General features: G+C 42.9%; 1 protein-coding gene across 2 annotated transcripts; it reads right to left on the bottom strand.

Annotated features, from left to right (window-relative positions):
* Window positions 1–1,314: 1,314 nt before the first annotated feature.
* WHAMM (WASP homolog associated with actin, golgi membranes and microtubules) lies at window positions 1,315–27,258 on the bottom strand. Of its 2 annotated transcripts, XR_016282373.1 has the most exons (11): window positions 26,619–27,258; window positions 22,535–22,708; window positions 20,211–20,361; window positions 18,197–18,366; window positions 17,629–17,794; window positions 14,693–14,880; window positions 14,414–14,500; window positions 11,418–11,513; window positions 9,058–9,511; window positions 5,833–6,380; window positions 1,315–2,170 (listed from the first exon to the last, which is right to left on the bottom strand). XR_016282373.1 is itself a non-coding variant. In XM_089539017.1 (10 exons), the coding sequence occupies exons 1-10, from the start codon at window positions 27,210–27,212 to the stop codon at window positions 6,082–6,084; spliced, it is 2,379 nt and encodes a 792-aa protein (XP_089395143.1). In that variant the 5' UTR covers window positions 27,213–27,258; the 3' UTR covers window positions 4,975–6,081. The 2 variants fall into 2 exon arrangements, 1 of the variants encoding a protein (XP_089395143.1); XM_089539017.1 differs by lacking the exon at window positions 1,315–2,170 and having other exon boundaries at window positions 4,975–6,380.

The raw sequence follows: 27,258 nt of genomic DNA, 5'->3' as shown, positions 1-27,258 counted from the left end.
TCATCAGGAAACATTTCTCCCCACCACACTCCCTGATGCTCATTTTAATTTGCTTATTAGGAGAGAGCTGGTGAAAGGCATTGTGTCGGTGAAAAGAGCAGAAGGGCACGCAATTCTTGTCGCCACCTCTACAGCTCTTGGGCCCTTTGGTTGCTAGAGACGGGTCAGGAAGGAGGAGGAGGAGGTTGCTGCGGAGTGACTCAAGCCTGAACAATATTGATTGGAATAAGCTCCAGCTGTCACCTTGCAATGAACAATAGGAACAGTTAATTCTCCACCTGTCAGACTCACCATCTCTTTCTTCTTCCCTGGAGCTGAGATGCTCACTCACTTACAGCCAACTTGTTGGCTTGGGCGATCTTGGTTTCTGTTTGCACCCACCGTGCACAATTTGGAGCCATTAGACAGCACTTTAACTGGCATGGTTCATTACTGTGGAATGCTGGGATTTATAGTTTGGTGAGGCACCTAGGACAGAGGGGACAGAGATCTACTACACTCACTTGAAAGTTGGTCTACATCCATTGTTGTTGTATGCTTTCAAGTCAAATAATATTTATTTATTTATTTCCCACCTCTCCATCAGGATTGACCCTAAGGCAGGATTTTCTTGGCAAAATTTGTTCAGGAGTTTGCTTTTGCCTTCCTTTGAAGCTGAGGTGTTCTAATCCAACACTGAAACCACTACACCATGTTGTCTCCCACCAAACTGCAAATCCTAAGCTTCCATAGAGTGGAGTCATGGCTGCTAAAATGCTTCAAACGGGCCTAAAGTGTGGGCACATTTTGAGTGTTGCAGTTAATAAGAATTACTCTCACCTCTTGCATGCCTTTCTCCATGGTGATGTGCCTGTTATTGTCCACATAGATTGTATGTGTTCAGAGTGACACATAAATGTTAGATTGGAAGAGATCCTAGAGGTCATTCAGTCCAATCCCCTGCTCAGCGCTAGAGACAACTATAACTTTTGTGGATCCATTTACGGTGCACAATTATAGCCAGTGGTGTCACTGCCACATTGAAGTAACTCATGCCTGAATCCTACTGTTATTCCCAACTAGAGTAATTGAATAAACTACATTTACCTGTTGACATTTGATTTAATGGGTTTGCTCTAGCTAGAAGTAACCAATGGGATGCCAGCCACAATGATCCAGCCGAGAGAAGATCTCAGTTCAAGGCAAGCTCTTAGAAGCATATACTGTATTTGTTCACAAATGCAAAGGTATCCATGGCAGAAAAATAAAGGAGTATGGACGCATTACATTTTGCAGAATATAGAAACGTTACCTTTTTTTTGCCCACCACTTAAATTAAATCCCCTTTCTGTATATGCTTTGCTCTGTCAGTTATCTCACCTATTGCTCTCAGAAGTATAATTGAGTTCTCAAAAAAGAAGAAAAGAAGAAAAAGACCTAATTTTTCCAAGCAGGGAAGATTTATATATGCAACAGAGTTTGAATGTCTTCAAGAAATTGCCAAGTTGGAGGAAGGAATTTAAAAAATAAGGTAGGGATTTATGAAACAATTAAAACAGTTGCAATCCAAGCATGCCATGTTAATGTTTGTCCTTGTGTGTCTTTAAACCATACTGATCTGTTTAACCGCAATATATGTATCTTATGACCATTTCTCTATTGTATTATGATGTTAACTTTCTGTTTAATCACTTGTCCTGGCTCAGTGTTCCAGTGTTAATCACTTGTGCTGGGACTGAACGCTGGAATCCAGTGCTTTTTCTAAGGGTAAGCAACAAAGTATTACCTTTTTGTCCGCCACTTAAATTCAATTCCCTTTTTACGTTTTTGCTCTGTCTGTTATCTCATCTATTATTAACGGGGTCCCAGCAGTTGGTGTTTGCTAGTGATGATTTGTTCTGTGCATTCCCAGCTCATTTCGCTGTTATGGGTTTCTGTGAAACAATATGACCCTTTTCCTTGTAGCAATGCATCATTGTGTGATACACCCAGGGTGCCACTGTTTGCGATAAAGAGTGGGTGGGGAAAGAACAAAAAAGAGCACATTTTAAGGTGACAGATCCAGAAACCTAAATGTCCCTTTTGTTGAGTCTCATATTGTATCCCTTCAGAATTATTTTTGTTTCAGCTCTTGCTGTTTTTCGAGAAAGCAGTGGTAGGTCCCTGTTTCTTTTTCCCCTCTGAAGCACTTCTAAATAAAATAAAAGTAGATGTGATTGGAAGCAATACATGTGAAGGTTTAAATGAAAACATTTGTTTGTTTGCTTGTTTGTTTTATTTATAACCTGCCTTTCTCCTTGTATAGGATCCAAAGCAACTTACAACCAATTCAAAACAGTATAACCTCTGGTACCAAAGTTTCTGTAAAAAGAAGTAACACATCCACTTTCTATCTGAAACTATCTGCTTTTACTATACAAAAAGGAAATAACTAAAAACCAGTTGTCTGAGTGCAGCTTACTTCTGAGTTGAGGACTGAAGAGGTACAGCATAATCTGTAAAATAAGTGACATGGGAAGATATCTGAACGTGGCACAGGACATTTAAAAAAGCCACAGGCAAATAGAAGAATAAATCAGAGATCAAGGTTTTTCCCAGTACAGTATCTTCACTTTATTGTGGAGAATGTAAGACAGCACAAAGTTATAAGTGTCTGTTTGTATTTGGCTTTTTAAAAACGAAAGTGCATTTCTAGATATTTTGATATTTGTTAAGTTTGGAAACTAGAATTGTGCAGCATTAGTCTTGAATGGGAAAAAATATTTGCATCTATTTTTGGGGAGAGCCAGAAGGATATTTTCCCCCCGAAGACAAATTTCTAGTATTAGTTAGTTGATCACAAAGGAAATTAATTAAGAACCCATTTAAGCCCATTACAAACAAGAATAGAAAACTGCCTGCCTCCCCACTTTTGCTCGACTCTTATCAGCTATCAACCTCAGACACTATAACCAATTGTCAGGATGATGGGGAGTAGAGTCCAACATCAACTGATTTAGCATCAGGCACTGAAAACCCCATGAAAATTGATGGAAGCCATAGAATCAGAAAGTTGAAAGAGACCACAAGAACCATCCAGTCCTACCCCATTCTGCCTTGCAGGAATACACAATCAAAGCACCCCTGACATGGCCATCCAGCCTCTGCTTAAAAACCTTGAAAAGAGAAGACTCCACCATACTCTGCGGGAGTATGTTCCACTGTCTAACAGCTCTTAGCAATAGCAATAACAAGTACATTTCTATATGGATTATAAGTGAACTTGCACTCCTTACGTGGTTTACAATGTGTAAGACAATTGCTTCCAACAAGCTGGGTACTCATTTTAGCAACCTAAAGAAGGATGCAAGGCTGAGTGGACCCTGGAGCCCTGCCTTGGATTGAATTCACACCCGGGAATGGCTGCAGTACTGGCATTTAATCAATGCATCACCTTTACTGTCAAGAAAGCATTCCTAATGTTTATGTAGAATCTCTTTTCTTGTAATTTGAATCCATTATTATTATTATTAACCTTTATTTATAAAGTGCTGTAAATTTACTTTGTGTCCTAGTTTCTGGAGCTGCAGAAAAGTTTGCTCTACCCTCAATATGGCATACCTTCAAATATTTAAACATGGCTATCATGTCACCCCTTAATCTCTTTTCCCGGTTAACCATACTCAGCTCCTTAAGCTGCTCCTCACAGGGCATGATTTCCAGACCCTTCACTATTTTGGTCACCTTCCTCTGGACATGCTGAAGCCTGTCCACATCCTTTTTTGAACTGTGACGCTCAGAACTGGACACAGTATTCCAGGTCAGATGTGACCAAAACAGAATAGAGTGGCACTATTACTTCCCTCAATCTAGACATTATGCTCCTGTTGGTGCAGCGTAGAATTGCATTGGCTTTCTTAGCTGCTGCATCACATTGCTGACTCATTTTCAGCCTGTGGTCCACTAAGAGTCCACGATTCCTTTCAAATGTACTACCACCAAGCCAGGTGTCACCCACCCTATATCTGTGCATTTCATTTTTTACTTCCCAAGTGTAAAATCCAACTTTTCTCTCTGTTGAAATTCATTTTGTTATTTTTGGCACAACTTTCTGGGCCAAATGTAGAAGGCATGATTCAGTTGGTGTTGTGTTCGCAGATATTTTGGTGAAATATCATGGGATGTAACTCACACTTTAATCTTTTCAATAATGTACTACAGATTAAAATACTGCTGATTAAAATAAACAGAATTTTCATTAAGCCTTCTGATAACCACTAAAATGGAAATTGTGGGCAGATGGAAAAAGCAGAACTGGTCAAAGAAAGACTAGATGTGGACAAAGTTTGGAACACTAAGAAAAGTATATTTCAGGGAGTTTTTTTTTTTTTTAAATGGACGTGACTATCTTTTGGCACAATTGGTATGGTAAAGATTTTACGCTTCTGAGTATAAGTCTGATGATGTGAAGTAATGAATACAGCATCTGAAAGGAAATTATGCTAGCATCCCAGATCAGTTTTGTCATGTTTGTGGTTACTTTGTTATGTCTCCTGGCCCAACATTGCACCCCTGGAGGTGCCAAAGTGGGTAAAGGAGGCCTGCTCTGTTTCTGATCAAGGTGCAAGGATGATATTTCCACACCCCTCTTTCCAGCAAGTGAGGTTGTGACAAGGACTTGTGACAGGGGCCCTGCTTGTGATTGTCACAGCCTTACTTGCAGCAGAAAGGTGGAAAGGTCATCTTCTTTGCATCTCACTTGGAAACCAAACAGACAACCTTTGCCTAATTCAGCGGCTGACTGTTAAGGTGGGCTGGGATGGCATTTATGCATTTGGTATACAGTACCAAAGTCTTGCTGAATACAGAGCAATTACAAATCCATAACTGCAATATTTAATAGCAGCCTTAATTTTTAGCTAGCATCTGAACACAATTCCCTCATAGCCAACTGATTATGGCTTTATCAAAAGCAAACACGTGTGCTTAAAAATTAACACCATTTAGCAACATGGATTCTACTAAAGACTGCAAAAAATAGCTCCAAATTCATTTCCGATCCAACAGTAGTGACACAAACGTCAGATCTTTTTCAATGTATACAGTGTTATTGAAAGAAATCATTTCAATTTAAACAAGGTATTTTTTTCCTGATAGTCAGTGAAGTATTCATGAAAACAGCAGCAATCTTCAAAGTATGGATTAGCTTAGCCCATTTAGTATTCTCTAGAGGTGTTGGACTACATTTCCCACAATGGCAGTTATGGCCATGCTTTTTGAGGGTGATGGCGTTATCTCCTTACATGAATTTCATAGGGTTTTCTTAGGCAAGGAATACTCAGAGGTGGTTTTGCCAGTTCCTCCCTCTGAAATGTAGCCTACAGCACCTGGTATTCATTGGTGGTGTCCTATTCAAGTACTTACCAGGGTTGACCCTACTTAGTTTCTAAGGTCAGATGGGATCTGGTGCCTTTAGTGTATGTTACTGTGTAATAAAATCCAAAAGACAACTTTCTGTTGAAGAACTCCTGTCAGTGCTTAGTACTTAAACATTTTTTAAAATGTGTCACACTGAGGTAAACCTGCTGAATTCCTATGTAGCTGTCCATCTTTGAGGGGGAATTCATTGTCTTGGACTGTCATAAGTGGATGTCTTTTGACAAACGCACACAGTGCTATTTCATTAGTGCTTCACTGAGTATAATGGCAAAATAATTGACTTTGGAAAAGAACCAGGAAGACACATTTAACAGTTTTGAACTGTTGGTGACATAGAATCACCAGAATACAGCTTTCCATTTCCTAAAAGAAGACTAACCCCTTTCTTTTAAAATGTGCAAAATACAATAAAGGCAAGTCAGTAAACAGGCTGACCTGAATCTCTTCAAATTCAGTAGTTTTTAGCATCCCTACATCCAGAGGACCCCTTTCCACATCTTCCTCAGAACTCCAGTGCACTGCAAAGCATTCTGAGTCACTCTGTCAATGAAAGACACTAACCAGGAGGGCCTCAGGGCTATCGCCTTGAATGTACCGAGCTTCCTAGTCATTACTTTTCTTCTCACTGTGGAACTCCTGATAGGCTTCTGAGAAGGTTCAGAGCACAGTCTGTAGACCACTGTGTCAACTATTCCATTCACCACTGTTATGATCATTATTTTCATCATCTTCTGAGTCAGCTGACACTTTCTTAATTCTCTGGATGGCCGCCTTTATGCTTCGCTCCAGTTCATTGCTGGAACTTTTCTCCAGGTCCACCTTGGGCTCCTGATTGACTTTCCTCAGCTTCACGCCTTGTCTTATAGCAGCAAGGATGCTGTCATTGAGGGAGGCACCAGAAGAAGCCGCCTGACAGGGTGGTTCCACTTTACGGAGACGGATTTCGCCACGCTTTAGTGAAGCCAAAACTTCATCCATGGATCCTGTGGTAGGGAGAGGAGCAAATAAAATGGTCATTCTCAGGCACAAGGTTCCAGAGAGGAAACAGAACAAGTGAAAGGACTGAGGCAAATCTAGAGAAACTGTTTCAGCCAGAAATACCTAGTGCTGTTCGGCTACACCACCCCTTTCTGCCCCGCACGGAGGCCACAGCAACCAAATGCCACAGCCTCCGGGAGCCCTAAAAGGGCTTTTTAGGGAGTGTGTATGGCGACATTGGCGCCCTCGCGTGCACTGATGATGTCCACATGGCACCATCTGGACACTGTGCCGAGCATACATCATCAGGGCAGCCCTCTGTGTAGATGGGAGAGTGCCATTATGGTGCAGTAGGGCTCGGGAACGTGCGGTCACTCCACTCTCCCAAGCCCTCCTTTCGGCTCCATGATGGCACTTTTTGCCCATCTGTATCAGGCCTCTGTTGCCTTTCTACAGACTCCCATCTATGTTCTCCCCTTCCTGACAGCTAACTACCAAGATTAACATTCATCTACTCCCAGATTTTTCAGGTTAAATGAAAAAAGCACCCCATCTCAAAACTGAAAGAGACAACAAACTGATGATCTGTTTTTAACTTAGTACTAAGAATTTACACACAAAAAAAACAAGTATATGGCTTCAAGAACACATTTGTTCAAAAGCCACCATATGTGCCACCTACAAATTTAGAACACCGCCTGCACCTTCCTCATCCTGAGTACAATTCACATGTGTCAGGAATAACGTGAGATATGCCAAAAGACCCGTTACTTTTGGATTTGTGGTAGTAAGTCTTTTTAAAAAAATAAGACAGAAATAAATTATCACTGCTTAATCCTCACAGCACCAAAATGAGGGTAGAAAGGAGTTTTAAAGGGCAACTGCCCACTTTTGCACTGTAGATATCAAGTGACTATGCAGCAAGGATGTCAACCACATGAAAGAGAATGCAACTGTGAAGCAGCAGGAAAAAAAGGTAATGCAATTCTAAGGTGCATCAACAGGATTTCAGCGACCAGTTCAAACGAAGTAACAGCCACTCTATTCTGCTTTGATCAGACTGGGATACTATGTCTGGTTCTGAGCACCACAGTTCAAGAAAGATATTGTTAAACTGGAAAGATTCAGATCAAGGTGATCAAAACGGTGAAAAGCCTGGAAACAACTTCCTATGAGGACTGGTTTAGGTGACTGAGTATGTTTAAGTTGGAAAAGAGAAGACTGTTTTCTACTTTTCCAGAGATTGGCCTATGAACCAAAGGATTCAAATTACAAGAAAAGGGAGTCTATCTAAATAGAACTTCCTGATGGTAAGGTCTCTTTGACAGAGGAATGGAATACCTCAGAATGTAGTGAACTTTTCTATATTGGAAGTCTTAAAGCAGAGGTTGGATAGCCCTCTCTCAGGTGTGCTTTTTCTATGGATTCCTGCACAGCAGAAGACTGGAGTAGATGGCCTTGTGGTTTTTTCCATCTCCATGACTCTATTAATTCACTACAGAGAAATGGATGGCTGGAGTTCCCAGTGGAACTTCTCCTTTGCTGTGTGCTTGTAGTTGGCTCATGGAAGTAGGGAATATTCTGCTGGTTTGAACCACTGGAACTACACAAGGCTTTGGTTCTGAGGGCACAGATCTCAGTAGCTCTTTCATGCCAACAAAAGAGGCAAGTGCGATAATATATAGGTTCCAGAGTGCTGTGCCATGCTAAGATATAAAGTGAACATCCTAGCATTTTGTAAGCATTGGCTACGGATGTATGCATCCTTGCCAAAACAGGGAATGCACCTAGCAAAGGGAATTCTACCTACTAAAGGCAGCAGTGGCATCATAAGACAGCAGAGTGAGAGCAACCATTCCCCGACTACTGTTCTGCATAGTTACTCACTTAGTCCTGCCGAACAATATTACAAGGATACTGGAGATACAGAGGACCCGTACCAAGGGCCACTGCTTTGCTTGCAAAAAGTCTGTAACAATAAGCCAGTCTTTTCTTTGCCACTCAAAATGCACAGGCTAATGGGCACATCCAACATTTAACCATACATGCAAAACTGCTTGAACATGCACTGACTCCCAAAGTTAAAGGTGCTCAAAGTACCTGTAATTCCTGCCACTGGCAAAGAGTTGGGGTTGCCAGGTTTTCCACACAACAATATGAGACAGCTGACCAGGAACATGTGAGGTAGGCCCACATAAAGTCTCTTCAAGTCGTGAACTCTCCAGGCTCTCATGAAATTTAAAATCTTGTGGGAACACTAAAGCTCATGCAAATTGCATGTCAACAGGCTAGCCATCTCAAGATAAAAAGTAAACTTATCTTCTCCAGCTTAAACATACTGAGCCCCCTAAGAACACTGCTGCATCCCAGTGGAGAAGACGAAGAGCAGGTAAAAAACACACAAATCCCCAGTATTTGGTATATTATCAGCAGTGTACTGCACATACCAAATGCTGAGGGCTAGTCTGGTGTTCATTCTCACTAGACTAAGAGGTACAGGATTTGGGACATCCTGTATCGCCTCAATATGAGACCAGATATTAAGACCCCAAATACAAAACAGAATACCTGGGAAGCTACGAATAGGCCAAACAAAGAATCCATTGTTTTTTTTGGGTACAGTCCCATATATGACAATGGTAGTATAAAAACACAAGGTATTTACAACAATATGTGGCTTACCTGTATAATTATTAACTGCACTGTTTCCCTCCTTAGTGGAGACTCTTGTTGTAGATGAGTCTTCACACTTGAGGGGCAGTGGTGCTTCTTGTGGCTTCCTTAGGCAAATGGGCTGGATGTTTGGTAGAGGCGGAGGAGGAGGAGGGAGGGGAGGCGGGGGTGGAGGAGGTGGCAACAGTGATGATACCGCCTCACTCTTCTTGGGTTGCTCCAGGCCATGGGATGGTACAAAAATCTGGATGGAAATCTCTTTTGAAGGCTTTTGACACAATGCTTTGGAACCTTTGGTTTCCCGTGCCAGGCGAGAGGCCCTTGACTGCTTAGCGGCGGGCACTTTGCTTGTCGACAAAGGTTGAGGGGGTGCAGCTTGAGTTCGACGGGACACAACCTGAGGCTGTTTGGCGTTTAAAGGCTGAGGACGGGATGTCTTCAGCACAAACTGAGCTGGACATTTCTGTAAAGTGGAAAAAGAGATTAACTTTCAAAATTCCTGCCTCAAGAAAAAGAGCCCTCCCTCCATGCCAACTGGCATCATCAGACCTGGGAGGGAGTGAAAAAGACAGGCCCAATTCCATCAGGTCAAGCTGTGTGAATTTTGTGACTTACGTCGCTCTCTTTTATCAATTTTATTTTATTTTATTGTATTCTCTGTATTTTTATTGCTGTAACCTACCCGGATTCCTTATGATTGGGTGGGCTATAAATAAATCATTATTTTTATTTTTATTAAAATGAGGGGACTGAAACTATAAGGATCATCAACACCAATTAACAACTACAGAGGGATAATGGAAAGTTAATCTATGAAGGCAAACGTAGACAACATGGGTAGTTTGTAATTTGCAAATCCATACCAGATTTATATTGGCATAAGCCTTTTGTACTCTCGAGATGAAAAGGTCATGTTTCCCTCACCGATGTTCTTGGATTCCAACTCCCATTAGCCATAGGCAGCCATTGAGAGGTGAGGGAGTTGCACTCCAACATCATCTAGGAGGTGAAACAATCCCCGTTTCTCTTCTGAGCTATGGAAGATTATGACAAATTAGTTCTGTTAGTTCTCAAGGCCCTCATAAGATGCTAGTTGTCCTCCATAGCTGCTACCCATCAGCCATTCTGCTAGGCTGAGGAACATTAAGAGTCCTGAGTACTTTTCTTTACCTTTTCTCTCCCTGTGCCCTTTTCCTTTTATGTCATATCCTTTTAGAACCTGAGGACAATGATTATCCTGTATTTAACAACAAAAACAACTTGTAAGTAAGCTGCTCCTTGTAGTTGTACAGTGAGGTATGAAAGCTACAAATAAATAAAAATGTTTCCCACTGCACTCTGTTGTTAAGCTTTCCTGTTTCTGCTGTTGCTTTGTTTTTAAGATTAGATTAGACAAAACCGTGTGGGAGTAAATGCCCATCAGTGGCTTTAAACCATGGCCCCTCACATTCAGAGGTACTTTACTAGTTGTGAGGCTGCTTGTGAACTTCCCAGAAGCATATTCTTGGCTGCTGTGGAAAACAGGATTCTGTTTTAGATGGACCCCTGGGTCTGATCCAGAAGGCTTTCTATGTTTTTAAGTCCCCCACTCTGCAACAGAACTTTCTCATCATCAACCACAAAAAACAGTGAGCAGGAAGATATACAGTTAACATTTTGTCGCAGGCTCCATTCCCAATAGCTAAACAGAATCTTCACTGCAGAGCACAATGCCTATAAAAATCAGACTCTGGGTTTAATAGCAGGGGAGAGCTGTTCCTACAAGAAAAACAGGATACTATGTCTTAGGTCTGATTTGGCAGGCCTCTTCTTTATGTTCCTACCCAGAGGGTCTGAAGGTTAAGGGAAATAGATCAGCAAGCAACCAATTGTGCATCACTGAAAACTCTGGATAACTGATCAAATCAATATCTCCTCACAAATTAAAAAGAGACAATTACTGGATTGGACCCAAGTCTTATATTCTATTCACATAGCAAGCAACCAGTTTCTCATGGAAAGCCAGTCTGTAGGACAGCTGTAACAGTATCCTCATTCCTGCTCCCCAGAAATCTTGTAGAGCAGAAATTGGAAAAAATGTAATGCATCAAGCATACACCCCGTTTATTCCCCATAATATAGCCTCCATTCTGATGATTTTTCCTAGCATTCTGCCTCCTACATCAGGCAAGCTTATGTCAAGGTGACACTAATTTAAAAATGCCAAACTGTTTGCTAACTCATTCCACCAGTTCATAAAATTGAAGTATCCACCTTTATTAATTACCATGACTAGACACTGTAGGGTGATGAACCAAGCCCAGCATCTTTACAGTTTTCTTTCTCCATGGGTAAAAACTGCTGAGAACAACTCAAATTGTGATACTCACCTCTTTGAATGTTTTTAGTCTCTCCAGAGTTTTCTGTCGCTCCTGTTTGATCCAGGCTTTTTTCTTTTTCTCATCTTCTTTCCTCTTGTCTCTTTTCTGCATTAGAACATCCGAAAAAGTTAATATATGTGCATGTAGGTTTACTACTACCATCACCAGTACAATTAGATTCCTCTGTGTGCTTGACTGGAGATGAAGCATTGGGACTGGAATTCAAGTCCAGATTTATCATGTGTCTTCACAGAGGTCATGCTCTGAACTTCATTTTATTTATTTGTTGTATTTCAAACCTCCTTGCCTTTTCCTTCAACTTTTCCTTCAACAACATACATAATTCAGGTTTACTTGGGGACTTACCAGCTGACTTCAGAAAACATATTAGTTGCTTTGAGCCAGAATACCAGTGGAGCAATATAACAGTGTAGTTATACTGGTGTATTTAAGGGAAATTTGTTGGGTTGGAGGAAGGACCTGGATGCAGCAGCTTTGAAGAAAGTAAAGCACTCTAATCTGCTTTGGCCAGACCTCACCTGGAATTCCGTGTCCATTTCTGGGCACCACAATTCAAGATGGACATTGACAAGCTGGAATGTGTCCAGAGGACATCTACAAACCAAGTCCTATGAGGAATGGCTTAGGGAGTAAGTATGTTTAACTTGGAGAAGAGAAACGTTGAGAGGGATGTTATAGCCATCTTTAAATTCAGGGTAATTCAAAAAGAATGAGGAAGAACTGAATATGAACAGTTTCATGTTTTTGCATCATTCTTTTTGAATTACACTGTATTTGAAGAAGGTGAAGCAAATTTGTTTTTTGTTATTTCAGAGACTACAAGATGAACAAATGAATTCAAATTACAAGGGTTTCCACGTAAATATTAGAAAGAACATCTTGATGATAAGAGCAGTTCAACAATTGAATAGACTGCCACAGAAGGTGGTGGACTCTTCCTTCTTTGACAGCATATAAAGAGAGCTTGGATGGGTATTCCTGTATAGCAGGCACTAGATGACCCCTGGGGTTAGTTCCAAGTCTATGATTCTATGACTGGAAAAATAGGTTGCCTGAAGCAGGCAAACTTCTCCCTTCTCTCACCCCTGCTCAAAAATCCTGGGAAAAGTGCAGCTGCTAGTGCAGCATATGGGAAAAAAATTCCTTGCCTGATGTCCCACGATAGGGTTTGTAAAATGAGCCAAGTACTAACAGAGCTATATATAGTCTGTGCTTACGAAAGAGAAAAGCAGGAAATATTGCAGGGCATTAAGTCAGCCTTGTAAATGGGACCATAAAATTTACCAGCTTGCAAAAATAATAAAAATAAAATTACTAGCCTGCCAAGGCTTTATAGAAGAGGGAGAAACTGTGTTATTCTCTCCTGCAACAGTTAGATGAGTGTCTATTGCCGGTGCAGATGAGGAAGGGGAGCCTTTGCCTCTCTTCTTCCAATCTGCTCAAATACCTGCAAGTAGTTACTTCACACCTGTGGCAATGAGGCTACTGTTTAAATACAAAGTGACGCTAAAGGCAGGTCCAGCTTAAACAGGCAACTATCTGAAGACAACTACCTGCCTGTGCCTAACAGGCCCAGGGTTGGTGTGTTCAAACCCTGAAAAAAGCCCTCCCTCCATCCGAACTGCCATTGCCCTGGCTTCAGAGATAGAGAAGAAGAGGAAGGAACAGCTTCACCATTCCTAGGCCTAGAAGCAGATGGAAGGTTCTCCCTCCATCACAACTCCCATCATCCTAGGTGCAGAGTATCTGTTAGACTTAATCTCCACCACCACTACCATTCCCTTTTCCATGTATGTCCTAAGAGCAGGGGACTGCCAAGTTAACAATTTACAAGTTTCTCTAAGAGCCTTTGTGTATGAAGAGTGAGGAATAAATACTCTAAATAAATAAATAAAAATGGAGGTGGCCTGGGAAACATTTTAACTCTACCTTGAATTCTACAGTAAACTAAAAGGAGATGTGTGTAATGATTTAAATAAGTTAAATCATAGTGCTTTAGTTATTAGAAATCAAGAGTCCACTTTGAGACCACTAAATATCCTGGTTTAATGCAAAAGAATTCTGGGAACTTTAGTTTTGTGAGACATTTAGCCTTCTCTGTCAGAGAGTTCTGGTGCCACAATAAACTACAATTCCCAGGATTCCCCAGCACTGAGCCAGGGCTGTTAAAGTGGTCTCAAATGGGATTATTTCTGCAGTGTGTTTTGGACTGTACCATAGTCACCATCACCAACCCTGTTTTGAGATCTTGGCAAGCAAATTGCCCACATATTTCCAAATGCATTTTTCCTATTTTAAGGGCTGTAAACTTTTCTTTAAGCAAAAAGTCTTCTGGAAGTTGAATTCTGCATTTGGGATTGCACAGAACTGTGGTTATTTATTTATTTAGGATTTCTGTATCACCTTCCAGTCTTCAAGGGCTCCCAAAGTAATGAACAAATAAAAACAAATTAAAACAATACAAAGATTAAAAAATCCTTTAAAAACACATTAAAATACTCTTTAGATACTAAAGCAGTCTAAAAACCTAGAATCTAGATTTGGAATACTTAAAACAATAATTTCAAATGCTGAGCGCCATGCAGAACAGTACTGTTTGGGCTGTCGGTCCAAACAAATGGAGCCAGCCTAACTTCCTTGGGTAGGGAATTCCATAATCGAGGTGCTGCTACCCACCAACCTAACGTCTTGAAGTATTTGGACATATGCAACAGGGCCTCCTTTGAAGATCTAAAATTTCTTGCAGGCTCATCATATGGAAGGAGGCAGTCTTTCAGACATCTTGGCCCCATATCATTTAGGGCTTTGTAGGTCAACACCAGCACCTTAAATTAAGGTTGGAAGCAAATTGGGAGCCAGTGCTGCACTTTGCACTAGCTGCAGCTTCTGAACATTTTTCAAGTTTAAACATGTTGCACCGTAATCTAAATAGTCTCATATAAAATGCTTCCCATCCCTTAGCCCTGCACCTTCTTTGTACTCACAATCTGGATACTGTGATGTTGCTCGAAATGCCGAACACTCTCCTCTGCCTGGTGGAGCCTGAGACACCGGCTCTCTTCACATTGATCCTAGCAGAAAAGAAACCATACCATGTTTACTGCAATAAGGACTAGAAACATATTTTTTAAAAATCAAACAGAACAGACCCATTGAAATTCTTGGTAACCTGAGCTTTGTGCCTCATGCACCTTTCCATAGATTTGCCATGTTTGCTTGGAAGGCTACATCAACAGCTCAATGACTTTTTTATTATTATTTACCTTTTTGTTCCTGAGATAGGCTCTCCTTGAGCAGATAATCCCACGTTTTGTCTCCAGCTGCTGAGTCTTCTGTCTCAGCTGAGCCATTTCAGAGGAAGGCATGCGAGTTTCTTCCAGGGCTTGCTCGGTGGCTTCTAACTCATCTGGAGTTTCACACGTGTCATAATAAATTACTTCATCTTGAATCTCTAAGGAAGGGAGTAAAGTTTAAATAGATAAAGTAAACAAAAAATAAACTTTTTGGTAAGGTAGGGGGCTGTGATTGAGACTTTTAAAAAGAGAACCAATATTTTGAGGGAGGGAATAAAAGACGTGGATGGGGAATTCCTTTTAAGTTAAATCTGTTTATAAAAAATAAGCAACTCAAGTCTTTTATTTCAAATCTCATGTCTTTATTTTCAAGTCCCAAGTTGAGTCTCAAGACTGGGAACTAACTTTAACAGAAAAAAGAAGGCAATGTGTGTTGTGAGAATGTGTGGGTTCAATAACTAGAAAATCAAAAAGACATGCACAAAGATAGGTGAAAAAATCCCCAGAGGGGGACAGCAAACATGATAGGCAATAGACTTGAAGTGGAAGAATCCTTTCAAAGCTTTTCAAAGGTTTTAGAAGGCTCCTCCAACATGCATGGACACAACTGCTGAGTAGACCTCAACCCCCCTTTCAAACTCATTTCCTAAGATGTTTGCTGCTTCAGGATGAAGTTAGGCCAACAAGTCAGTCACTAAAAATATAGAAGTCTCCAGTCGAGTCAGTGCATCGTTTATTGCAGTGTGTCAAAAGTCAGTGCATCATTTATTGTCGAGCCCAAGTCATGTCACTAAAGTGACTTGAATCCTGAGTCAATCAATATGAGATTATCACTGGAAATAAGTGGATACTAGTACAACTGATGAAATCTAAGAATTGCTAAAATAACTAAGACTTGATTAACATATAACAACTAAGATCTAACTCAGTCTTAGGTAAAGGAAACAGCAAAGAAAAACAAGAGAATATACAATAACATTCTAATATGTACAGTAATCGTATTTTTAATTTTCTTCTGCTCTTCCTCCCCCATTCCTTTGGTTTTCTGTTTTCCTTCCTTTTTTCACAACTGCAGTTATACAAAATTATAACAAACATAGCAACAAAACAAAAATCTTTACATTTAATGTTAGGGAACTGAATTCACCTAAAAGGAAACTGAACTTTTAAAAGGGAGGGGGGGGGGAGATCAGATTACATGATACAAGAAACTCAAAGAAAATGAAAAACAGAAATGTTTTATTTACAATGGATCAAAAATTATGCAGAAGAAAATAAAAGTACCGTGGGATCTCTGCATCTGTGGAGGTTTGGTTCCATGACTCCCCCTCACCGATACCCAAAACAGCAGATGCTCAAGTCATTATTTAAAATTTATTTCCACGCTGGGAAGCAGTCTGGGGGCAGTTAGAGAGGCTGGGACAGGAAGGCAGAAAGAATGGAGACATGGTGCTACTGCTTGCCTCCCGCTCCCTCTTGGTTGATCTGAACCTATTCCAGAAAGGAATTAAGGAGGCAGCCAGAAGCAGCATGTCTCTGCCTCTGGGGCTTTATTTTGCAATAGTGAATGTCTGACTTGAACCTATTGGGGAAATGGGGCTTTGGTTTGTAATGCTGCATGTCTGATTTGAACCTATCCTAGGAAGAAGTTAACAAGGCAGTCAGAAGCAACATGCAACATTGCAAAACAAAGCAAAGTTCAAATCAGAAACATAGCATGGCAAACCACAGCCCCAGAGCTTCCATTCTTCCTACTTCCTGGGAGCACACCAGGTGCCCCTTCTGAGCAGCAGAAGCAGAAAGAATGTGGTCCTAGTGCCTGGGCCTTCCTGTCCCAGCTTTCCTTACTGCCCCAAGACTGCTTCTCAGCCTGGATGCCTCAATCTCAGGTATTAAAAAAATTAAATCTTTTTTCATTTTAATAAGCGGATGCTGAAATCTGCAGATACCAAATCCGTGGATAGCAAGGGCCCACTGTAATTTTAATGATCAGTCATTTAATTCCCCATGTATTTTCAGCATGCATGCAAGAATCATAAAGGTGCATTTAAAAGAACCTGTTTATATTTATGCCTTAAGCAATAAAATAAAATAAAAATTCAACAGCTGGGTTGGGGCGATGAAATGCAGATAATCTGAACAGAAATTTCATGATTCTGCTGCATCTCTGCCCTGGATATGTCTGGAATTCATCCATAACTGGAAGATATAGCAAGATCCCACAGCTAGTATGTGCAAGTGTGTCTGCCCAACACATAGAGGAGTTCAAGTCACTACAGAATTTGAAAACATGGGCAAGTGCCAGCTTGCAAATCAAGCATCTATTCAGTGACCCTAGACTGATGAAGATAAAAAGAGCCCCCAGTTAGCCACAGAGATGTATCTGGGAAGCCCACATAAACATGACACAAAAATTATGTTTGGCCTTATCCTACTTTTGCTCCTAAACAGCTGTTTTTTTAGTGATATGTTCCTCCTTTATCTGGAAGTTCTATAGATCTATCCTGATCTAAATCAGAAGCGAAGGGCTCCATCAAAATGCAGCAGGGGTGGAAACATGAAACTTTTGATCAAATTTCAGACAATTTCTGAATGAGCTGAATTTGGCCTATTTGTGCAACTGAGCAATTCAGATTCCTGGGAAGTGCAATCTATCCTTTCCCTGGCAGCCTGAGTGGCAGACACAGAGGTATGTGTGTGGCAGATAGTTGGAAATGAGGGAGTAAGATAGGCATGAAAGAAAGTAGGGAAAGGGGGCAATCCTTCCCACTGCTGGCTTCAGCCCAGCTTATTTCTAGCATGCAGTGCCTGATTGATTACCCTGCACAGGGAAAAAAGGATCCCCATCACTGGAATAAAGAAATGGGCCAGCCATCCCTGGCTCAAGTCATTCTTTGCCTCCCTACCTTTCATTCGCCTTCTTAATGTTTCCAACTGAGCAACAAGCAGCAGCTCTTCATTCTTCAAGATCTCAAACTGTACCTCGTACAGCTCCAGCTGGGTTTCGTAGTATTCTATTTCCAGCTCTTCAACTCGATCTATGTCATTTTCTTGGTCTTCCAGGGTCTCCATCTGTGGGTTATCCAATAAGGTAGGAAGCATTATTATGGCCACAAGCTCTGGGTGTGCAAAATTGTGCCTTGGACCCTTTGGCTGATATCCTGTACTGTCAAGCATAGCATAAGAGTTTCACATGTGGAATTATGCTACAGCAGGGGTAGGCAACCTTTTGGAGCCGGGGGCCAGGTTGCTGTACCTCAGACAAGTCGGGGGGGGGGGGGAAGCCGAGGGGTGGAGCTTCCACCCTCCGGGGGGCGGGGCTGCATGTTGGGGGTGGAGCTTCCACCCTCCAGGGGCGGAGCCACCCTCCAGGGGCAGAGCCTCCACCGAAGCCCCGCAAGGATGGAGCAAAAATCCTATCTACAAGAGCCTAATAAAAAAGGACATAGAAAGCTGCAGGAGCCAATTCCTTACTTGCTTCTGGGTGTTGGTTCTTTTGTGCTTCAGGCACAGCTCTTTGGCTCTCATGTGTTGAAGGGTCTCTTTTGCTAGCAGGTACTTCAGGTTTTCTAATCTTGGAGAAACTGATGCCCAGGCAGCTTGGCCAAATCGCTTCTGATCTTGCTCCATTTGCTTCTGCATTGCTGTCAGATGAACAAGTAACAAACAAACAAACAAAATGGGAAAGAAATATGAAATTCCATGATGGATCTCAGCCTCCTCCACAGCAACAGTGACAAAAGCAGCTTGTTTTCTGCTGCTCCAGAGACTAGGACCCAAATCAATAGATTCAAGCTACATGAAAAGAGATTCCACCTTAACATTGGGTAGATCTTCCTGACAGTAAGAGCTATTTGACAATGGAACATGCTGCCTTGGAGAGTGGTGGAGTTTCCTCCTTTAGAGGTTTTTAAACACCCAAATGTACTAAAACTAGAGTTTGGAATAGCCATACTAGCCTGGATAAGTATGTAGAGTTAGAAGAGACCACATGGGCCATCCAGTCTAACCCCCTGCCATGCAGGAATACACAATCAAAGCACTCCCGACAGATGGCCATCCAGCCTGTGTTTAAAAACCTCCAAAGGAGGAGACTCCACCACTCTCCAAGGCAGCATGTTCCATTGTCAAACAGCTCTTATTGTTAGGAAGATCTACCCAATGTTGAGGTGGAATCTCTTTTCATGTAGCTTGAATCTATTGATTTGGGTCCTAGTCTCTGGAGCAGCAGAAAACAAGCTTGCTCCATCCTCAATATGACACCCTTACAAATAGAATTCAAAAATATAGCCACGTTAGTCTGTAGAATCAGTATGTAGAGAGATCTTGTAGCACCTTTGAGACTAACTGAAGGAAGTTGGCAGCATGATCATCTGAGGAAGTAGACTGAAGTCTATGAAAGCTCAGGCTGCCAACTTACTTCTTTCAGTTAGTCTCAAAAGTGCTACAAGATCTTTCTACATACTGATCCTTATAAATATTTAAACAAGGCTATCATGTTATCTCTTAACCTTCTCTTCTCCAAGCAAAACATATGCAGCTCTCTAAGCAGCTCTCAAACAGCATGGTTTCCAACCCTTTCATCATTTTAGTCACGCTCTTGTGGACATGTTCCAACTTGTCAATGTCCTTTTTGAATTATGGTGCCCAGGACTGAACACAGTAATCTAGATGAGACTGACCAACGCAGATCTAGACACTGTACTACTACTTATGAAGCCTAGAATTATATTGGCTTTCTTAGCTGCTGCATCACATTGCTGGCTCATATTCAGCCTGTAGTCCACTAAGACTTCTAGATCATTTTTGCATGTACTGCCTTTAAGCCAGGTGTCACCCATCCTATATCTGTGCATTTCCCTTTAACTGCCCAAGTGTAGTACCCTACATTTCTACCTGTTGAAATTCATTTCCATTAGTTTTGGCCCAGCTTTCTAACCTGTTAAGGTCATTTTGAATTCTGATCCTGTTCGCTGGGCTGCTATCCCTCCTAATTTTGTGTCAGCTGCAAATTTGATAAGCATGTCCTCTATTCCAACAGCATAAAGATGTTGAATAGCACTTCTTGTAGCACCCTTCAGACTCAGTTTCCAGACCTTTTACCATCCTGGCCACCTTCCTCTGAATACATTCAAGCTTGTCAACATCTTTTGAGAACATGATACTGGAATGTCAGGCAGATAGAAAATGAAAGTACTTGTGATTTTCATGACTCAGGGGGATTTAAGAACCTGAACCTAACAGTCCCAGTTCAAATCTTCCACTACACTGGCCACAAAAGAGTCAAATCAGCACAAACCTTGATAACAAGGGATACAGTCCAATATGATTCTCTAAACTGAAACAGAACTTGTACACAAGAAAAAAGATCAAGTCTTCTAAGTCAGAGCTGTCTCCCTCCCTCCACAAGCATTCCTTAAAATCAGTCCCTTGAGCAGCTGCCTCAATTTGTCAAAAGAGAAGGCCTTCTCTGCCTGCCACTGCTCACCTGCTAGTGCCATCACAGTTTCCTTGAAGTAACTGACTGTGATGTCTTGGATGGAGCACACAGCTTCTTCAGCCTGATTCGTCCATTCCTCTGCTTCCTTTCGCAAGGATTCTACTCTTTTGGGGCCCAGTCTGTTGGCTTGCAGGGATTTCTGCAAAGACAACCCAGTTAAGAGCCAAGTAAAAACAGGCATTCTGACTACAGCAAGAAGTTCACCATCTTCGTCAACACTGTAAGAGAGGATATGTCAGTGGTGCTTCAATGGGGGATGGATGTCTGGGATATTGTAGCTATTCACTGCGCCTTGCCCTATCAAAGGTACAGGCAAGCTACTTTTTTGGACTGTGTGTTTCCTTTAAGCTATCTGTCACCTATGAGACACCATTAATTTCCTAGAGCTTTCTTAGGCAAGAAATACTTAAGTGGTGGTTTTGCCAGTTTGTTCCTCTGAAATATAGCCTACAGTATTTGTTGGTGGTCTCCTATCCAAGTACTAACCAGGGCTGATCCTGCTTAACTTCCAAGATGCCTTTAGGGTATTTAGGCCACATGTGCAATTTAGGTAGGGGTATCTAGAATTCCCAGACAGCTCTAGTGCCTCACCAATCTAGAAACACCAAGATTCCATAAGATGAAGCCGTCACGGTTTAGGTGTAACTGTGTAGTGTGACAAGGCCCCAAAACGCTACTCAAGCACATGTATATTTCAGTTAGTAAAGCCAATGTGTTCATGGGCATTAGTTCTTGAACAGAATTTTTTATTTTATTTAGCTTCAGTCTTTTTTTGAACTGCAACTAAGGCCGTGTCCTCACAATTTGTGCCTCGTCTTTATTGTGACTTAGGCCTTGTTATTGTGTCTTGAGGCCCATGCTTTCAGAATGTATTTGGAACTAGGCTAGCCAACTTTCTTATTTCTGTCTGATGTATATATTTCTAAATGTTTTTCATTTCCTATTCTTGTAAATAAATCTCCTTCTTTACAGTCCGTACATGTGCATTATTAGGAAAACCCTTTAGTTTTAAAGCCATCATCTAGCAACTAAATTGGGATGGACATAGTGCTGGCTGCATGTGGCCTCTGGACCTTACTTTTGTAGCCCCTGAAGCCACTCACCAGTCCCCAAAAGCCCCATTTGCAAAATATTTAGCATAATGTTCCAATAATTTTTGTCTGAAAATCACACAGAAAATCCCCCATCTCACCCACACAAACCCCACTATCCCTGAAATACCTCAATTCTTCTATGCAGTCTTTCTCAATTTGGTGACAGGAAGGCTTTGATTGTGTATTCCTGCATGGCAGGGGGTTGGGCTAGAATACATGGTCCTTGTGGTCTCTTCCAACTCTATGATTCTATGGCCTGTTACAGACAGCCAAAATAAAGCTGCTTCGAGTCACAGTGGAGGTATGGTGTTTCAATGATGCATTCGTCCTAAGAGTCCAGAAGTTGCACCAAAGCCACGCTCCAGCCCTAAGGACTGGAGCATGGCTTTGGTGTGGCTTCTGGACTCTTAGGACGAATGCATCATTGAAACACCATACCTCCACTGTGACTCGAAGCAGCTTTATTTTGGCTGTCTGTAACAGGCCTATGAGACATCAATTCCGGTCATCATTTTGAGAAAAAGATTTTCTTTCCTTCTCAAACTCCCATTGTTTTTGCCTGGGCCAGCTTGCTCACTCTCCCAGTTAATGAGATGTCGTTTTGAATCTCTTGCCTCATGTGATTTGTGGTTCCACACATAGACTGTGTTCCTTGTGGCCATCACCTCTGCCAGGAGGATCAGCAAGCTAGCTGATTTGAGGGTGGACCTGCCATTCCTCCAATTCCACAAAGACAAGATGGTCCTGTTTCCAGGTATCACTTTCTTTCTGAAAGTAGCTTCTTCCTTTCGTTTGTCTCAGCAGCTGTTGCTTCTGACCTTCTTCTCAAACCTGTCTATGGATGAACACACCCTAGATATCAGACAGATAAGTGATCTGGGCTTGCTGTGCCAGGGTATGCATGGTCCATGGCAATGGCTGGAAGGAATATTGACCTGTACTCCCTGTACAGTAGTCACCTCTGTGCTAAATAAATGCATACTGGTTTCTAGCCTGAGACTCTAAGAGCAGAAGGTATGGGCTTTTGTCCTTTGTTACTTTAGATGTCCTGAAAAGTCTAGGAGTCTTTAGCCCTGTGTGAACTGAAAATAAATAAAGGACTGAAGACAGTTTACATTGCAGGACTGCTCTGTAGTATAATTCTAGCTCTATCAGTTAAGCCTCAGGCTACAGTATCTGACATGAGAAATTTTTTTGAAGCACTGGACAGAGACTTACCAGGATCTCTAGTCTGTATAAAGTTGCAAGTTCACGCATATCTCTAAATGGCTGCAGTAAATACTGGTAGAATTCAGTTGCTACAGTCACCAGTTCCAAATAAGCTTCGTCCTCCTCCTTATAGAGTTCCATTAAGTCTACCAACTTGTCAGTATCTTTGTGCTGATGTAGAATCTGCAAAAGCAATAAAGACCTGACATTAACCATAGCGTTAGTTAGACACTTTACAAATGAGTTGTAAACAAACTGAGAAGTGGAGAGGATATGAGAGGGAGTCTCCTCAAAAGGATCCTGAAATATAAATCCTACAGTTCCACCCTGCAACTTTTTGTTGCAAATTCACCCCTTTCCTCATACTTCTGATGATCAGAGGCAGGGAGCCAGATAATTACATTATTAAATTAATTTAATTATTAATTTAATTATAAAATTAAATTAAATTAAAATTATTGTAACCCATCTTGAATTTCATGGTGGGAGAAAGGTGGGGTATAAAAGAAACAAACAATCAAAATAATAAACTGAACCATCCTGTTCAGAGAAGCGTTCCCAGGCATTGTGTGACTATTACTTGCTATTTGACATTTTTAATTTGTTGCCTGTTTTACCGAACTCTTTCCAGTATTGCTATGTATTATTTATATGAATTATGCTATTATTTCTTAGATTGTATGCCATGGGCAGATTTACTCTTATCTATTTTATTGTTTGTATGTACAGCGCTGTGCAAATCTACAGTGCTATATAAACAAAGCATAATAATAATAACCCTTTTGCTTAGAGGAAAAGAGAAAATAATAATAATAATAATAATAATAATAATAATAATATATTTATTTGTATACCGCCCTGTGGCGAACCAATCCGGGCGGTTGACAACAGTAAATATCACAGAGTAAAATATAAAATTAAAAACATTATAATCCCTCCCCTCCTTATGAAAGTATTAAAAAATATGACAGATTAAAAACACAATATCAAAACATAAAGCATAATTAAAACAAACTAAAAACCCTGGTGTCCCTCTGGAGATCCTCAACCATCACTAAAGATGGGGCCACGAGAGGAAAGAGGGGATCAGGGAGCCCGGGCTGGGATGGTTAATCTGGAAAGGCCTGCCGGAAGAGATCCGTCTTGACCGCTTTTTTAAAGCTGTCTAATGATGTCAACTGACGGATCTCATCCGGCAGGTCGTTCCAGAGTTTGGGGGCGACAGCAGAGAACGCCCTCTGGGAGGTCGCCGCAAGCCAAGATTTTAAAGGCTGTAGTAAGTTCCTCCCAGAGGAGCGGAGAGCGCGGGGAAGATTGTATGGGAGGAGGCGGTCCCTGAGATAGCTTGGACCCAAGCCATTTAGGGCTTTAAAGGTGATAACCAACACCTTGTACTGGGCCCGGAAGCTGATAGGCAGCCAGTGGAGGGACCTCAAAACCGGAGTAATGTGGTCCCTCCTAGATGTACCAGAAATAAGCCTGGCTGCCATATTTTGTACCAGCTGAAGCTTCCGAACCAAGCACAAGGGTAGCCCCAAGTAGAGGGCATTACAGAAGTCTAGGCGTGAGGTTACCAGTGCATGCACTACAGTTTCAAGGTCCCTTACTTCCAGAAAAGGGCGCAGCTGGCGTATCAGCCAAAGCTGATAGCAGGCGCTCCTGACCGTCGCATTAACCTGATTTGTCATCAGGAGCGACGAGTCAAGGAGCACCCCCAGACTGCAAACACAGTCACTGGAGGAGAGTGTGACCCCATCCAGGACTGGAGGTTGCAACCCAATTCTTGGTTTCGGGGCCGCTACCGTGAGCACCTCCGTCTTATCTGGATTCAGTTTCAATCTGTTTTTCCTCATCCAGCCCATTACCGCCTGAAGACATTCATTGAGAGAAGAGATGCCATTGGAATTCGAGGCCGACAAACGAGACATGGAGAAATAGATTTGGGTGTCATCAGCGTACTGATAACACCCAGCACCATAACTCTGTATTATCTCACCCAGCGGCTTCATATAGATGTTGAATAACATCGGGGACAGAATAGCCCCCTGAGGAACCCCACAAATGAGGTTCCTCTTACTGGAGCTACAGTCCCCAAGCAGCACCCTCTGGGACCGACCCGAGAGGAAGGACCGGAACCACTGCAAAGCAGTGCCCCCGATACCTAACCCCCTCAGCCGGTCCAACAGGATGCCGTGATCTATAGTATCGAAAGCCGCTGAGAGGTCTAGGAGCACCAACAGGGTCACACTACCCCTGTCGATGCTCAGACACAGATCGTCGGTCAAGGCAACCATGGCAGTCTCAACCCCAAAGCCTGTCCTAAAGCCGGTTTGAAATGGGTCTAGATAATCAGCTTCATCCAAGACAGCTTGGAGCTGAAGAGCAACCGCCCTCTCAACCACCTTGCTCAAAAATGGCAGCAGTGACACAGGCCTATAGTTTCTCATATCCAGGGGGTCCAGGGAAGGTTTTTTCAGAAGTGGCCTAACAGCCGCTTCCTTTAGACAAGATGGAACATGTCCTTCCCTGAAGGACGCATTGATGATATCCGTGAGGAATCTCATCAATGCATCCCCCCCCTGAACGGCCAGCCATGATGGGCAAGGGTCGAGAGGGCAGGTCGTCTTCCTCACCTTACCAAGCAAACTGGCGCCTCAAGAACACACCCAAATACAAAACCAAACCAAAAGGAGATTGAGATTTGATTGGGGCCAAGTGACTTGCTGTTGATGTAGAAACAACACTTTATGCCCACACTGTGCAGAAAAACAGTCTCAAGGGGAACATTTGTTTGGTGAGTAGGTACTCTTAGGACAGGCAGGGAATGTGTCTCCAGATGTTACTGGACTGCAACTTCCATTAGGCCTAGGCTATACTGAGGCTGGACCATGGCTGTTTTCTGCTGCTCCAGAGAATAGGACCTGGAGCATTGGATTCAAACTACACTCTATAATGGGGGGGGGGGGGAATCCCAACAATAAGAGCTGTCCAACAGTGAAATACGTTGCCTCCTCAGAGTTTGGAGCAATCTCCTTCTTTGGAGGTTTTAAACAGAGGCTGGATGGCCATCTGTCAGGAGTGCTTTGATATTGTATTTCTGCATGGCAGAATGGGCTTGGGCTGGATGGCCCTTGGAGACCCTTCCAACTCCGTGATTCCCAGCTGAGCTAATGAGGAATCATGGGATATGCAGTGCCCCATCATTTGGACCCAAGACTGTTGGGAGGTGCACTCAAACAACCTCTGAAGGTCCACAGTTCTGTTACTTTTGCTAGTCTGACATTCTCAGAGACTCCTCCAGCCCAGGATGACCAGCAAAGAGGACAGGGCACTGCACAATGCAGGGCATTCAAGAAAATGTAGGACATTGCAAAATGAAATGTCTAATTAACAATGTGTGAGCTGCTCTGATAGCCTTTTGGCTGAAGAGCAGGGCACAAATAAATATTATATACACACATTATATTATACTATAGATTAACGCTTCTTAGGATGCATCTGCACAGCAGAGAGAATCCTGTTTCTCACCACTTTAACTGCCGTGGCTCAATGCTAGGGAATGCTAGGATTTGTTGTGGCAATCAGAGCTCTCTGACACCGAAGGCTTTGCTCCGGTGCCACAACAAACCACAAATCCCAGAATTCCATAGCACTGAGACATGGCATTTAAAGGGCCAGTCCACACTATAGAAATAATCCAGTCTGAGGCCACTTCAATGCTCAATGTTAGGGAATGCTGGGAGCTGTAGTTCTGTGAGGCACTGAGCCTTCTCTCTCAGAGAGCTCTGGCGCCACAACAAACTACAATTCCCAGAATCCCTAACACTGAGCCAGTGGGGGGGGGGGAGTTAAAGCATTCTCAAACTGGATCATCCCTGAAGCGTGTTTTCTGGCCCAAAATGGTGTCAAACCGGATTATTTGTGCAGTGAGGATGCAATCCTGGTTATGTTCAGAACAGAGGACATTTTGGCGCTCCTCCTGGGCAGATGGTTGAAATGCATGTCCTGGGAAAGGAGGACAGGTCTGGTCTCCCCCTGCTGTGTGTGTATGGGGGATTCTGGGCGTTGCAGTCCCTCCAAAGGAGCCTCATACCCTCCTGAGGGCCTCCTTGGCTTCCGCCAGGCGTCCCTTGAGGGCTTTCCTGCGGAACTCCTGGAGGTTCTCGAAGTACCGCTCCTCTTCCTGGAGGTCCTGGGCGAAGAGCAGCTCCAGCAGCACCTTCCTCCCGCAGAGCTCCAAGGCCCAGCCCAGGTAGCGCTCCAGGCGGCGGCACAGCGCCTCCAGCTCCGCCTCGGAGACTTCGGGCGCCGGGAAGAGCAGGGACCACAGGCCCCAGGCGCCTCCTCCTCCTCCGTCGTCAGCGAGGGCCGAGGGCAGGGCGGGGAAGGCGGAGGCCAGCTGCGGGTCCAAGGCCGAGAGCTGCCGGTGGGCGCCCTGCAGGGCCCCGGGGGAGTAGAAGCCCGCCCAGCTCGAGGCCTCCTCCTCCTCCTCCTCCTGCTGCTGCTGCTGCTGCTCCTCCTGCAGGGTCCGGTTGTGGCAGGTGACGGCGAACTTGCCCTCCACCCGGTTCCAGGCCACTAAGAACCGCAGCCTATGCGCCGGCTCCGGCTCCGAGAAGGCCTCCGCCTTGACGGCCACCCAGCCCTCCAGGCTGTCCGGCTGCGACGCCTCCGGCTCCGGCTCCATGGCTAGGCCTCAGGCGAGGAGAAGCGGGGAAGCAAGGAACCTTGCG

The sequence above is a fragment of the Sceloporus occidentalis genome, unplaced genomic scaffold, assembly GCF_023333645.1.
Source record: "Sceloporus occidentalis isolate IW3139 unplaced genomic scaffold, rSceOcc1.0.p SCAF_9, whole genome shotgun sequence".
Classification (NCBI taxonomy): Eukaryota; Metazoa; Chordata; class Lepidosauria; order Squamata; family Phrynosomatidae; genus Sceloporus; species Sceloporus occidentalis.
The sequence above is the reverse complement of the archived record's forward strand: the minus strand, read 5'-3'. Positions and strand labels throughout refer to the sequence as shown.